Here is a 16,391-nt window from a genome sequence, read left to right as displayed (position 1 = left end):
GGGTTTTTTATTTAATTTTTTTGCATTTTCAAATGCAGAACTGAGACTTTATGGAAGGAATATAGGACAGAGTTCATGTACATAATACCTCAGAAGGTATGTGATTTAAACACGTCTAAGTTCTTCCACTGTGACTATTTAAGGACCTTCAATGGAAATGACTATTCATTTTCTGTGTCATTGCAATGCTAGAGGTCACTCGACTGTGCTGGAGACGTTCTTGCTCAATTCTCCTACCATGCAACACAGGGCTACTCTGTGAATATAATAACTAAGGGATCAGCATAAAATATACTCTTAACACAGCTATATTACCCAAGAGGCTATATTACATTTCCTACAACCAAAAGACAGCTTTATTAAATTCTTCTCTCATGCTTCCCCCTTTAAAGGTTAGCTCATTGACCAAGCTGACATGTTCATACTACAAAAGCTTGTCGTTATTTCTACTGTACTAGAAATGATCTTTCAAGGACTTCTTTGTTTTTTAAATGCAGCGCTAGAGTTCTTAATCTTAATGGAGATGTTTTAAGAACCAAGAGAATGGATTCTAGAAAACCTACTGCCAATTATTTGCTATGTAAACCTTCCTTAACCTGCTGCTTTCCGGAGGTTTTGACCTATAACTTCCATTACTCCCTGCCTGAATGCCTGTGCTTGCTGAGGCTGATGAGAGTTGATGTCCAAAACATCTGGAGTGCACCAAGTTGGGAAAGGTTGTGCTATTTGAAAAATAAAAACAGCAACGAGATACAGTATGGAGAAACAAATTGACTATTGTTGGGAAGGTTTCATAAAAATAAAATAAACAAACAAACAGCACCATCAATTAATCTGTGCTTTTCCATTGATAATTTGCTTGTAAAAGCAGACACTATTCTGCATGTGTCCAATTGATGTGTGTCCTTTAGGACCTGGAAGAGGGCAGAACAGGGGCAGGCTTATGCATGCTCCACCGACATGTGTGCAGGTATGGAACCCCCATGAAAAGTGGTTGCCGTCTGTAATAACAGCACTTGAACTTATATGCTTTAAATCATATACAGAGTTAGGGAGGGGAAGGAAGCCTTTCATAGCTGCAGAAGTACACGAACAAACAACAGTGGGTATGAAAAAATATGCTCTTACTGTTTTTGGTGGGATCTTTCACCACAGCATTTGTCTTGGCTGCATCCTCAGCCAGTTTTCTGTAGTTGTCTTTTAAGCCAAGGAGATTTTCATTGAGATCTCTGATTCTAGCCAGGACATCATTCGCAGTATCATTTGCTTGCTTGGCTTTGTCTTTGACAGCTTGTACCTTGGCTGCTGTGTCTGTAAATGGGAGGTAGGTGGGCATGAGAGACTTGTACGTATTGTATGCACAGACGTGCTCTATCACTGACGCAAGGCCATTCCCCTCGACGTAGTTACGAAGGGCAAAATCACTGGTTAGATATGGAAACCTAAACCATTAAAAATATAGTTCTTTTCTCACCTAATGTAAAGGAGCATGCCATATATTAGCCAGATCCTACTATCATGCTACCTGCATGTGATTTCTCACCAAACTTCAGTAATATCCTGTCAGTAAATGTTGCCATCAGATATCACTAGCAATGTCCTAGCTAAATATCTTGTGAAGGAAAAAACTGTCAGTGGAATGGAGCCCTGTGTTATCAGTTTTTTGTGAAATGAGAGGACTGCAAATGCTTATTGATTGAACTGCCATGGTACCTATATGAATTATGTCTGAAATCTACACTTACATATTATACAAATTTGGACATACAATTTTCACAGGAGCCAGCTTCTGAGCATGATTTCATAGTCCTGTCCTCCCTGCCAAACCCTGTCACCTGCACTGGCAAAGAAAAGAGCACAGATGCTTGTGAGCTAGTTTAATTAGATCACAACTTTGTTAAATCAGAAAAGTCTGTGATCCAGTATTTTTTGGCACACTGAAGATACCATGCCGAGTGTTATACTGTACCACAGAGAATTGTTCTTTCCAGTCGGAAGTATGGCAACATACCTATGGAGCCATGCCAGTTTGCCACATATGGATAGATACTGGCAGCAGATCTTGGCTTCTGTTTATATCTTTTGAATGCAAAGAGTCTCAGTCAATTTCAGTTCCCTTCATTTATGGGTTTGTGATATTTCTCTGGAAATTTTGAGTTTTGCCTAACTAGACAGAGCGTTTACTCTTTGACAGTTTGCTAGTCTCTGTACTGAATTGCTACGGTAATAGGAAGGATAGGTATTTTGGGAAAATGAGCTAGAGGAAAACGGTGGATTAGCAGTATGGACTCAGCTAGACTGGTAAGGAAAAAGTGATTTATATGAGTTCTATATGCGATATAATATTGTGCCACCAGATGGCGATGTGGAGTCCCATTTTTCTCTACCTGTTTTCCCTGTTTAAATTTACAATGCTTTAAACTGAAACGCTTCTTTGATTTGTCTAGATCCAGCCTATGTTGTCTTTCATTCCTTGGAAGAAGAAGAAAATTAACTTCCAGAACTGGCCTTCTAAGAATGACAAGAAAGTGATAGCTCCTGCAATGCCAAGGGGGGAGGGGGGAGAGAATGCCAAGTATTCCTTCTTCTGTGGCAGACAGAACACCAGCATCCTCAATGATGCTCACAGGCAGGAGGGCACATAGCGAAAAGTATAATATACATACATCCCTTGTCAAAAAATAGAGATCAGAAAAATATTTCAGTCAAGTCTGTCAATACTGCAGCACTACTTACTAGGGCCTAGTCTTGCCTGTGAACTGTGAGAGATGGATGACGAGCAATGGAGCACCCTTGTGTAGAGATGGTGGGAAGAGTGTTCACACCTGTATTGCCTAGACGATGATCCTTGCCATCTGATGCTGTGCTGTGAAGTTGGGCAATGAGGCCACCACAGCATAGCATGGGAAGACAAAACAAAACAAAAACCCTCTTTGTGTGTTCCTTTATCCAAATAATTAGCAACATGTATTTATTTTATTTAATACAGTTATATACTGCTTGTCATCCGAGGATCACAGGGCGCTTTACAGTATAAAAGCAGAAAAACAAACATAATAACAAACCAAACAATCACCCCACCCGCAAGAGGAGAAAGGGACGGAGTGTGCATAAGCATCCGTCCTGTTAAAAAGCTACAGCCTGTTGTGTGGAGTCTACTGTGTTCATGTAGGCTTCCAATGTATTTTATTTATTTTTTTTTTAAATGTTTTTATTAATTTTACAGAATAAGAAAAAGAACAAAAAATAAAATACAAGAGTTTCATAAATCATATTTCTTTTACAGAATCTTTTGGACTTCCCCACATCTTCCCGAATCTGCATTATTTATAATACCAACTTCAGCATTTTGTTATCTTATTTCATCACTTGTTGTATCTTTCATTTTGTCATATTACCCATTTCAGTATATTTGTAACCCAATGTTCATAATACAAAGTCCTCAGCTATTTATTATCTTATTTCATTACTTATTGTATCTTTCAATTCATCATGTTACCAAAGTCAAAATTATTATAACCATGATCTTATGTATTGTGATTAAAACATAATGCAATAAAAATTTTTCTTAATTTCACCTCTATCATCTTGTGCCTTAGTTTTCATTTCACCTGATTACCATTGCTGGGGCTAATATTTCCTAAAAAGTGCATTTTCTTAACATTCATACAACTTATAATATTTTTGCAAATAGTCCTTAAATTTTTTCCAGTCCTCTTCCATTGTTTCTTCTCCCAAGTCTCGGATTCTGCCAGTCATTTCAGCCAGTTCCATATAGTCCATCAACTGCGTCTGCCATTCCTCCAGTGTGGGTAAATCTTGTGTCTTCCAACACTTTGCGATGAGAATTCTTGCTGCTGTTGTAGCATACATAAAAAAAGTTCTATCCTTCTTTAACACATTCTGGTCTACAATGCCCAGAAGGAAGGCCTCCAGTTTCTTAGGCAAGGTATATCTAAATACCTTTTTTAACTCATTATAGATCATTTCCCAAAAGGCCTTCACTTTCGGACATGTCCACCAGAGATGAAAGAACGTCCCTTCCGCCTCTTTACACTTCCAGCATTTATTATCAGACAGGTGATATATCTTAGCAAGCTTGACTGGGGTCATGTACCACCGGTATATCATTTTCATAATATTTTCTTTCAGGGCACTACATGCCGTGAATTTCAATCCGGTGGTCCATAGCCTTTCCCAGTCCTCAAACATAATGTTATGTCCAATATCCTGTGCCCACTTTATCATGGCGGATTTGACTGTCTCATCCTGTGTATTCCATTTAAGCAGCAAGTTATACATTCTTGAAAGTAATTTGTCTTTAGGTTCTAACAATTCTGTCTCTAATTTCGATTTTTCCACCTGAAACCCAACCTTTTTATCTGTTTTGAAAATTTCCCGAATTTGAGCATAATGCAACCAGTCTCGCACCTTGCTTTTTACACTTTCAAAACTCTGCAGCTTCCAATTGTCACCATCTTTTTCAATTAGTTCCCAATATTTTGGCCAGTAGGCCTCCATGTTAAGTCTCTTACGTGCCTTGGCCTCCGCCGGTGAAAGCCACCTTGGTGTTTTGCTCTCCAATAAGTCTTTATATTTTGTCCAGACCATAAAAATTGCTCTTCTAACAATATGGTTTTTGAACATTTTATGAATTTTAACCTTGTCATACCACAAATACGCATGCCACCCAAAAGCGTTATCAAACCCTTCCAGATCTAGGACATCGGTGTTCTCTAACAAAAACCAATCTTTCATCCAGCAGAAGGCTGTAGATTCATAATATAACCTCAAGTCTGGCAGGGCAAATCCCCCCCTTTCTTTCGCATCTGTTAGTATTTTAAACTTAATTCGGGGCTTTTTGCCCTGCCAAACGAACTTAGAGATATCCTTCTGCCACTTTCCAAAACATACCACTTTGTCCACAATCTGCAGGGTCTGAAACAAGAATAACATTTTCGGCAAAACATTCATCTTTATAGCTGCTATTCGGCCTAACAAGGAAAGTTTTAGTCTTGTCCAAATTTCCAAATCCCTTTTAATTTCTGACCAACATTTCTCATAGTTGTCCTTAAACAAATTCAAGTTTTTAGAAGTCAGGTACACCCCTAGGTATTTTACCTTTTTAACCACATTTAATCCTGTCTCTTTCAAAAACTCATCTGCTTCTGTAGACGTTAGGTTTTTTGCTAAGACCTTAGTCTTTTGCTTGTTCAACTTAAATCCCGCCACCCGACCATAATCAGAAATTAAATCCAAAACTCTTTTTGTGCTAGGAACTGGCTCCTGTAGTGTTAATACCAAGTCATCTGCAAATGCTTTCAATTTGTATTGTTTCACTCCAACCTCAATGCCCCGAACTGACCGGTCCCTTCTAATCATGTTCAAAAGCACCTCCAGGACCGAGATAAACAATAATGGGGATAGAGGGCACCCTTGTCGTGTCCCTTTTTCAATATTGAATTCCTCCGTCACCACATTGTTTACTATCAATTTAGCTTTTTGATCTGAATATATTGCTTCTATACCATTTTCAAACCCCCGTCCCACTCCCATCCCTTCCAAATTTTTCTTCATGAACATCCAAGAAATGTTGTCAAAGGCTTTCTCCGCATCAATAAAAATTAACACCGCTCTAGTGTTAATATTTGTTTGTAAGAGTTCCAAAATGTCAATAATGTTTCTCGTGTTGTCAAACAAATGCCTACCCGGGAGAGGCTTCCAATGTATTTTAGACCCCTGATCTTCCAGGGTTCTAACACACACCGACATGAGAAAGCCTTGCTGAATCAGGCCAAAGGCCCATCTAAATCCAGAATCTTGTTCTCACAAAGGAAACAAGATGACTATGAAACGCCTGCAAGCAGGACATGAGTGCAACTGCAGTCTCCCCACTTCTGATTCTCAGCAAGTGGCAATCTAACCGGGGTGGCAGGAGTAGATCAGCCTCCCTTCTGTATACAGTTGCCTTCCAACTAATGGAGGGCAACGGTGGTGGTGGGTGAATGTACTTGGCCCTTTGTCCTCCTTAATGAGATGTTGATTGCATGCAGAAAGGAAAGCCCGAGGCAGACAAAAGAATTGCCCAGTTTCCCAAAATGGAGACCTATTTCCCCTGGCCTAGCTCTACTGATGGCAACTTTGCTACATTTGCAACACTTCCTTTCAAGCTGTTTGGTAACACAGAGACACACAACATAACCCCACTCGCTTCATGATAATTGATTGGCTGGATTCAAGCAATGTGGGAAATGGATTTCGGGTGCTCCCCAAATGGTGGTCAGCCCTACAACTTACCATTAGGAATCGCAGACAGTTTCCCCAAGGTGTCGTTCAAAGCTTTCAGGAGATCTGAGTTCTTTTCCTCTGCATCTTGCAACCTATTCTGCATTCCTTTTAGATTATCCTCATTTTCTGCAAAGAGGGCACAAAACAAAGATTTGACTTAGTTTTCTGAAGCCTCTGTTTATTTCATATACCATGTATGTTGTCAGGAAAACAGGAAGCTGAAAGGTTCTTAATCAAATCAAACAACAACAACAACAACAACAACATCAACATATTTATACCCCGCCATCCGCCTGGGTCTACCAAGCCACTCTGGACAGCTTCCAACAAAATATTAAAAATACAATAAATCATCAAACATTAAAATCTTCCCTAAACATGGCTGCCTTCAGATGTCTTCTAAAAGTCAGATGGTTGTTTATTTCCTTGACATCTGTTGCGAGGGCGTTCCACAGGGCAAGTGCCACTACCGAGAAGACCCTCTGCCTGGTTCCCTGTGACCTCACTTCTCACAGTGAGGGAACCGCCAGAAGGCCCTCGGTGCTGGACCTCAGTATCTGGGCTGAACGATGGGAGTGGAGATGCTCCTTCAGGTATACTGGGCCAAGGCTGTTTAGGGCTTTAAAGGTCAGCACCAACACTTTGAATTGTGCTTGGAAAAGTACTGGGAGCCAATGTAGGTCAGATATATCAGTTTCACTTTCTCTCAGTTTCTCCTTTTCCCAATCAGTTCTCCATATTTTCACAGCAATATGCTACTATTATTTTTGAAAGCCTTCATGGAAATCCATCAAATTTAAAGCAAATTTCTCCAAATATACATGTTTGTATGCAGTTTTGCCAAATATTTACATTTTTGCAAACATTTCCCCTTAGGTAATACATTTTTGCATGTTATCTTCACTCATAACACGAGCATTTTCTGTTCTTTACCCTAGCACACACTGTTTTGTACGTGGAATTTGGCTGGAGAACTGCACTGCAAATTTCAGAAAAGTGCAAATTTTGAAGGATGGCTGCATTTCAGATTGCATACTGTTTCGGGAAGAGTGAATTTGGTATTCACCTGTAGATGAGAACTGAATCAAAATCCTCTCCCATCCTTAATACTCACAGCCACACTATAGAGGAGCCTGGGCAAAGAGAGAATGACTGACCCAAGGGCCTTTTGTGGTGTAGTGGTTAAAGTGCTGGACTAGGGCCTGGAAGGCCACAGTTCAAATCCCCACTCAGGCATGAAGCTCCCTGGGCCAGCCACTCGCTCTGGGTCTAACCTACCTCACAGGGTTGTTGTCAGGATAAAGTGGGAAGGAGGAGAACAATGCACACCACTCCGAGCTGCTTGGAGGAAAGGTGGGATATGTAATAAATAAATATTTTTTTTAAAAAAATCTATGGCTGAGCAGGGATTTGAAAGTATAACTTATAAAAAAAATACTTATATACTTGATTATTCTTTAAAAAATACTGATACATTTATTTATATCTATCTGATGGCAACCACACAAAAATTAAAGTTACAGATCTTTTCTTTAATTGTCCGCATAAGCTTGGCAGCACAAAAGGTTTTCTGTGAAACTCTTGCAGAAAAGAAATAGAATCCATAACTTTTGAAATTTAAATCAAGGATTTCCAGTGCGTCTAAGGTCTTGGTTTTCTTATATTAGTTTAATACAATACCTAGTATTTATAGAATTTTCATTATTATTAGAGAATATGCCTATGGTTGCATTTCGAATTGCATACCATTCCTAGGACTGCATTTAAAAAAGAGGAAACTTGCTGAACAACCGTTCAATAATGGTTAAATTGAATAGAAGACACAGGAGACTTTCCTTAACATCTTCTGCCCTCATCAATAGATGAAACTGCTGTGGTGACCTCAGAATTTCTTGAATTTCTTCAGTGGTGTGTGTGTGTGTGTGTGTGTGTGTGTGTGTGTGAATAAATACAATCAATGAGGTCAGAGTAGAGTCACAAAGAGTGCGTTTTACTTACCAAATTCCTATTACATTGACTTGATGCAGCTGCTGCAGATGTAATACCCATTGAAAGGCCATGATATCATGTTAACTATAATATGATCAATACTGGAGGCAGCTCTCTCTCTCACTCTCTCTCTCTCTCTCTCTCTCTCTCACACACACACACACACACACACACAGAGAGAGAGAGAGAGAGAGAGAGAGAGAGAGAGAGAGAGAGAGAGAGATTTTAAAGCAAAACTAATTTGTGGGTAAAATAATGTACTAATATCCATTTAAACGGAAAAACTGCTACAAACCATAAGGACAATAATTGAATATTCAATATACTACTGATGAAATTAATGTCATCCTTTGTGTATGATTCAATAGTCTTTGCAAGCTGTTTTGCATGACAGTGGTGTTTTCTAGGACATCTTCCATAAAAATGATTTTTAAGGCTGTCAAATCTATGTTCCAACTCAGATTGGTGGATATTTGCAAATACATATGTCACAAACTCAGGAGTGTAGTTTGGCAAGGAAAATGCTGATTAGTGCTGAAGCATCATTTTAGAGACATTTTTCATTATTTATTCCCATCAAAATGGATGTTATGGTGCTGTAGCATTGGAGGGAAGACATTTATTGCAACATGGCATTTTCCCCTTGGAAAAAAGAGGTTGCACTGATGGCAAAATCTGGGAAATGAGTTATAAATCATGTATAGATTGTTTGCCATAGGTGGCAAATTACAGAGAATTCAAACATTTGTATATACAAGGTAACTAGGTACATCTAAATAAGTGATATATTGCATTATGTGATGCCACAAAGCGTTCTTAATTGGCCTGTAAAATGGTCTCTCCTAGAAAGACAATAAATGGTCTCTCTTAGATACACAATAGATTTGCCAGTTGATGAATTAGTAGCTCACTTCTGAAATATCTACCACACGGGTGTGTGTGGAATCAATGAGGAAACATGGCTCTTCAGTGTTCCTCTGCACATTTTCTGAAAGTAAAATAAAATGTCTTTTGCCATGATTATTGAAGCATGTTACATATAGGGTGTCCTGAAAGACAATTTGGAAGCTTCAGTAGGGGCACAACCTGATAGACTTTTATCAGGTACAGCCATAGTTGTCCAAATTCCTTTCATTTGCAAGCCCAATTTAAGGTGCTGGTGCTTTAAAGCCCTAAATTGCTCAAGACCCAAATATCTGAAGTATTGGGAAGTTTTTAATGTTTGATGTTTTATATGTTTTTATATGTACTGTAAGCCACTCAGGGTGGCTGGGGTAACCCAGCTAGATAGGCAGGGTATAAATAATGGTAATGCTAATGGTAATGGTAAAGGTAATAGTAATAGTAGTAATAATAATAGTAGTAGTAGTGGTAGTAATAATAAATGATGAATGCCTATTATTATTATTAGTGCTATTTTTCTAGAAAAAGAGGTGCCAGAACTCACAATGAACACCTCCCTCATTCTCTTAGAATGGCAGTGGCACCCACCTGAGAGTTCTGACTGAAAAAGCTGCTATTATTATTATTATTATTATTATTATTATTATATGCCACCCTTCATAAGAAACCAGAGACAATCAAGAGACCAAGGGTCATTTATTGCCTAAACAATGACTCTTCTGCTGACTTTTTAATCTGACTTGTTTTAACATTTATTATTTATATTTATCAATCACTTCATAATAAAAATTCTCTTAATATTGCTCCAAGATCTGTTGGACATTTCAAAAGAAAATATATAACACCTATGTAATGCTTTCAAAAATAATTTCTTCATAACAGATACATTTCAGGTAGTAGTTTTAGTAGTTCTTCAGTCAATGTCTGTTATACTGACTGCTTCTCTCCTGGGTGCCTTGTCCAAATTATACCAATTATTCCATTCTTACAGTTCAGAATCACCCGGCTCTGAAAACTGCTTCTAGTTCTGCAACCATTGAGCCAGGCTATTTTTATGACTTTTAATAAGTTTTAATCTCTGTGGATCTTCCAAATTCCAATATCCAAACTCCATCTGTTTAAAATTCCCCCCTTTAATATCTCAAAATGCATTTTAATTGTTTTCTAAATATTAAGAAGGAAAAAAAGCAAAATAAATTTCCTCAGGGAGTTCCATGCAGACTGGAGGATGAAGTTCTGAAAATCACCATTAATTTTTAAAGAAACTGCTCTGTTCTACAAGTGATAAATATTCCGAAGAGTCATATTTTGAAGTCACCTGTGGTGAAGTTAAACACTGTGCTGTAGTTACGGCATGAAATCCATTCAGTTTACTTGTGACTGACAACTTCCTTGCTTTTTAGTCAAAGTTAAGCTAGTTCTCACTCATTATGCTAAGAAGAGCAGGCATGCAGTCTGTAAGGAAGTAATCGAATACAGATAATGAGAATGATAGAGGCAACTGCAACGTAAGACAGCACATTCTACTCAAGGATGAAGAAGCTTAGCCTGTGCACTTATGAATGCAAGGGGCTTAACACTGAATATGTGGAGAAGGCCCTAGCTGAGCCCTGACTGTTTTTGTGAAGCAGCTGAAGAATGAGAAGTGGGAAGATGACTAAGAGGCAGACAGGCATCTTTGAAGGCTCAAGAATTTCTCTTTCATTGGAATTACACAACAGGCCCACCTAGAGCAAGCAAGAGTTTTTCTTGGTCTACTTTGCACAACAAAGCAAAATTTGCTGCTGAAACTAAGCAAATTATAAGGAGAATTGCTGAAGCAGGAGGGTAGGAATGTCCACACGTCAGACTCTGCATTCTGTCCAGATTCCTAGAACCAGTTTGACACAGAGACATTTTTAGGGCTGAGTGGCAGAAGATACATAGTTCATGAGAATTTCTCTCCCATATCCTTCATGACAGTATATGCAAGAAAGAGTTTTCCTGTACCTACATCAGATGGCTCAGGGAGAAGGCTTCTGCCAGTTTCATGGCCTTGGTGACCTAGAGCTCTCCAAGACAGTTGCAAGTCCAGATGCTAGGCATTGACATTGGCAAAGCAGAGGGATATCCTATCTGGTTCCCTCTCCTTCCCACCCCATAGCTTTAAAACTGAGTTGTCTTTATAAGAAAACAGCAAAAAAGTATAATGAGATATGTCTAGGGTATTGGGTGTCATCCAACTATGTAATACTCAGAACATTCCCATTAAAATAAGTGGAACTGTTAGCAATAACCAACTTTGGTTAGCTATTTATTTCAATGGGTCTACTCCAAATATGACTCAGTTGGATACCCCCGTTAGAAAACATCTCAGAATAACTACTTTTGGAGATCTGGTAATTGTAGTGTTATGAAGTCTCAGAAAAATAGGGGGAAGTTGCCAGTACAGTCATATACCTTAAAGTCTGCTGAATTCTTTTCTAAATCTATGCTTTGGTGACAATGACTAATGGTGGGAAGTGCTTCACTTTTTGCTGACACCATACATTTTTGTGGTCATAAAGGAATTCAAACCAAAAGATCATGGGGATTTATCCAGGAACATATACAAAGATGATGATTATATAACAAAGATCCTGTGACTTTGCAGGAATACATATTACAAGGCAGTGCTAATCATTATTAGGGACCTCAGTGCTTTTCTTTAGGGGATACTCAAGGGTAAACAGTACTGGTACCTCTTTTTGTTGTTAAAAAGTGTGGAACTTACTGTAACAACTTCATGGTGAGTACCAGCACCTAGTTTTCTAGGGGGGGGGAGCACTGAATAGAGTACAAAGTACCTGCACCCCAGAAATGAAGTTCTGAAAAATAGAACTCCTATTAAGTTATCAATTGCTAATCTGAAAAAAAGAGGAATGGCTTAGATCTGAATGACCACCAACAAATACAATATACTTTCTGTGCTTTCGTTCTGCAATTAACCTTGTTTAGACCAAAGCCTGTCTGAATAACATATCTTTAAAAATATGCATTCACAACCCCCCATCCCTTATACATTTGTCTTGCGTCCCTTTATTCTGACACAGAGCAAGCAAAGGGAAAGAATTTGGTCACTTATAGCTAGGAGCCTGAAATCCACGTATGTGCAAAATGCTAGCTGTAGAACCTACTCTTCCTATCAGTTCTCCCCTTTCAGACTTCCAGCCCCACAGAGGGAGAGAGAGAAAAAGGGAGAAATGAGTAAATCTCCATTTTAATAGCTGCCGTCACACGTTTTGCTCTGTAAGGACTATTTCAGCAAATTTCGGAGGTAATATATGGCATTTTCCTGATTAACAGCCATTTTATACCTTATGTAATTGGCTACAAATCAGGTGGATGTCATAATGTAGCAAGAAAACATTCCCATCTCTGTCGCAGCCTAGGCCTGAGTTCCTGGAGGATATATTACTTGAGTGGTTTACGGGTTTTCATTACTTTAACTAATGTACTACCTGTAGTGCAGAGAGAGAAATTCCAAACTAATGACTGCTTCTGCCTACTAGCTCTTTACAGAGTCTCTATTATTTGTCTTTTAGTTGTGGGCTTCCTATAGGGATTTGGGAGAATTCTAAGGAGACTTTGTTCTGTAAGTTTTTTTTTATTTTAGTGCTCTCTTCCTAACCTAGAAATGCCAAGCCATGGCTTAGGAATTATATTAATAACACCAACAACATACTGATGCAGCAACAAGTGCCACAAACAAATAAAAGCTATTAGTCTCAGGCTTGAATTTGGCTTAATGTCTATCCAGGCCACAATGTGATCCTGCAGGGTTAGAGTAATGTGTGCCAATATATTAACATATACACAGGATAGAGCACTGAGAAAAAACATTAAAGCTTTATGTTTCAGCAAAGCAGTTTCATCACTGTTAGAACCGTCTAATAAAAAAGAAAAATCAGCTCCATAACCCTCCAATTAACCTGTAATAGGGCTTCATGACCATATAGGAGTACTTAACTTGAAATTTTATAAGATGCCTTTGTGGTGATATTGGATTGCTTTAGAAAGACAGAACTTTCCCTTGGTACTGAGAGTGAAGGGGGGAGCAGTAATTTTAAAAATAAAATAATTATTTTTTCACATAACGAAAAGCAATGTCTTAACAACGTGATGGCAAAGGTGTTGAATGCAAAGATGTAAAATGCATGAATGCATGTTAAAATACAATTGCTTTCTGCAATACAGCATAAGCCACTTTGATTAGATTTAGTTGTGTACCCATCATCAAATCCAGTTTATGAAGTTGTGACTTGCCAGATGATCTTGAGCAGGTTCCTCTAAAGAGCCTTCTGGGGACCATGGGCAAGTTGTAGGTGGGACCAGAGGAAAAAGCGGGCAAAGTCAGAGGAAACAGACAGAATACAGAGCAATGGATGTGACTGTAATTTGTGTACAGTAGGCTGATCCAAAAGCTGCAACCAGCACAAAATGCGATGGCTCAGTTGCTCACTGGGGTGGAAATTTAGCTATCATGCCACTGACGGCCAATGAGCTACTGGGCAAGGTTCAAGATACTGGCATTGGTGCACAAAGCCAGATAACTGAAAGTTTGTCTCATCTCCTACATACCCAACCAATCACTGCATTCTGCAGGAGAAAGCACCCTGCAGATGCCATCCTATCAGGAAGTTTGCTGTGCACTGTATTGGGATTGGGTCTTTAGTGTATAGCTGCCAACGTTTTCCTTTTTTAAAGGGAAATCCCCTTATTCCGAATAGGATTCATCGCAAGAAAAGGGAAAAGTTGACAGCTATGCTTTAGTGTGATGGCACCTACACTCCTAGCATCAAACAGGTGCCTTCTCTATTGTCCCTTTTCCAACAAGCATACTAAATGGAGATATCTATTCCAGTAGTGAATGGGAATCGATTTTATGTATGTTCTGCGTAAATTGCTTTGAGATGTCTCATGTGAAGCAATTCATAATTAAACAAATAGCCATAAGAAAACATTCTAGCCATGTCAAAGTCAGAGGTTTCTACACACATAAACACAAACACCCATTTAAGTAAGCAAGAGGCATGAATATGATTCAAGGATCTGTTCTAGCCACACAAAAGCACTTGAAAGGGAGGGTATGGAGTAGGGATGGTGAGCTGTGAGGCTTGGAGAAAAGAGGGGCAACCTGCAGGGGGTGGCATGGCTTGGCGAGAGAGCCTTGAAGACTGGATAGAAAGGCTTGGAGGACTGCATTCAGGTCCGAGGTTTCCCACTCTGGATACTGAGCAAATCAGCAACACTCAGGATCAAACAAGACATGCCACTAAATGTGTAATTAAACAGCTTTCCAAATTAATGCAAGGGTACAGGGGGGGGGGGGTTTGCCATATCTTCCTATGTCATTTGTACTCTCACAAACACTGTCTGAAGCATATTAGAAAGAAGGTCAAAATAGATGTGACTCAACGTAGTCATTAGAAAGGATGCCGTGTTTTGCTTTTTAAATGAGTAAGGATGGGGGTGACAATTTTCTCCAGGACTGCAATGTGTGGCATCAATGGGAGCCCCCCGCCCACATTAATAGCACCCATAATTTCCATTGGGATTGTGCCTGGGAAGGGAAGAGTCTTTCTCCTCGTGAATCCCTCTAGTCAAACACACTTGGCTGATTCTTCCAAATTATGGCGTGCTTTCTAAAGTCACATCTAGTTTGACCCTCACTCTTGTCTAACTGAAAGGGTGTTTGTGAAAGTAAGATGACATAAAAAGATATTGTAGCCCACTCAGCGCCCTTGGAGCAAGTTGGAAAAACTAGATATGATGCTAAATGTGCCCTTGCATTTAATTTGCAAGTTTTAAAAAAATACAAACAGCATCAACTGGGCATGCTGATAATTACTGGGATTGCAGCATGTGGGGAAGGAAAGCTTCATACCTTTCTTCCTCCTGCAGTACTGAGGACAACCCTTTCTTTGAACCCCTTCATTGAAGGGAAATTCCACACCTGCAAATATCACCTCCAGGAGAGATTTGTTTCAGGACCAACAGCAGGGAGGTAAAATGATTAAACTCCTCCTCCACATCTGCCAGGGTCCCAATAACTATTACCCCTCCTCCAGCAGATGTTTGCATATTTTAAAAATACCTATCCATTAAGTGTCTAGTTTGGCCCTAAATAGGGATGTTATAGTTTGAAGCCACGGCCTGTTCTTCCTTTGTGCATTTCTGTCCCTGGGGTCCTCAGACCTTCTGATACAGTATCTTCTGTCCAAGTGTATTCAAACTCAGCCCTCATTTATTCTGACATAAACATCTCTCTTCCTGAGGATAGAGAATATGTTGTTATATCATTCTTCCTATTAGCTTATGTGATCTAGGGTGTTAATGTTAACAAAGACTCTGGTGGCATTTTAGAGATTAACATGTTTATTATGATTTAAGCTTTCACAGACTAGAGTTCTCTTGCTTGGTACAAAAATGCACACGACTGAGTATAGAGGGAAGAAATGTAATAAAGTACCCAATGGCCATAAATTCCAATTATTGGCAGCACTGTTTAGTTTTTTCCTACCTGTATGTGTGTGGATAGACGCATGTGTGTATGCATCTTACAACTGAGGTTAACACTTCATTTATCTAAAGTAGTGGACTCTAGTTCATTCAAGTTTATGCCATAAACTTTTAAGGTGCCACCAGACTCCTTGTTTTTGCTGCAACAAACTAATGTGGCTGCCCCTCTGTAGGTCATTGCTTTAAATTTCTATAGTGAAACAGTGGTTGAGAGACTGTAAGTTGTTCCAAACTTCCAAGAAAGTTCCTGATTGAATTAGGATCTGAATGTAAGAGACTGCTGTCACCATAGGTGGGTATACAGTTCGTATGGAAATCAAGTACTGATTATAGAGACAGAATTGTAAATCAAAATATTTTCCTATAGAGATATTTGCACACTAAGACCACAGTAGATCTCATTAGCTTTTCAATGAAACCCAATTATTGCAGGGAAAGAAAAAGACATACCTTTAACATCATTTGCCTGCCTGTTGGCATCGTTAAGAACCCTGAAGCTTTTTTGCAGAGCATTCTTGGCACCATCCTTTAATGATCCTTCTGGACCAGACGCCTATAGAAGAAGAAAAAGAGGGGGGAAAAGACCCAACAACCAACTACTGTCAGTGAAATGCATGCTAAGCAGCAGGTTCAGGAATTGAGAATCCTCAGAAAAAGTAAAATGGGGCAAT

General features: G+C 39.1%; 1 protein-coding gene and 1 long non-coding RNA gene across 8 annotated transcripts in view; one reads left to right on the top strand and one right to left on the bottom strand.

Annotated features, from left to right (window-relative positions):
* LAMA2 (laminin subunit alpha 2) overlaps positions 1-16,391 on the bottom strand; it is a 374,353-nt gene that overhangs the window by 57,245 nt on the left and 300,717 nt on the right. For all 7 annotated transcript variants that reach the window (XM_081856105.1, XM_081856106.1, XM_081856108.1 and 4 more), the window contains 3 exons: positions 16,171-16,273; positions 6,298-6,414; positions 1,129-1,311 (listed from right to left, as the gene is read on the bottom strand). In XM_081856105.1, the coding sequence (XP_081712231.1) occupies positions 1,129-1,311; positions 6,298-6,414; positions 16,171-16,273 (403 nt within the window). The remainder of the gene's footprint in view (positions 1-1,128; positions 1,312-6,297; positions 6,415-16,170; positions 16,274-16,391) is intronic.
* Positions 1-16,391, top strand: part of LOC309338824 — an 82,575-nt gene that overhangs the window by 65,133 nt on the left and 1,051 nt on the right. The window lies entirely within an intron of this gene.

This window comes from Podarcis erhardii (assembly GCF_964252035.2).
Source record: "Podarcis erhardii genome assembly, chromosome: 3".
NCBI classification, from domain to species: Eukaryota; Metazoa; Chordata; class Lepidosauria; order Squamata; family Lacertidae; genus Podarcis; species Podarcis erhardii.
Note: the sequence above shows the minus strand (reverse complement) of the source record. Positions and strands in the feature narration are given on the sequence as shown.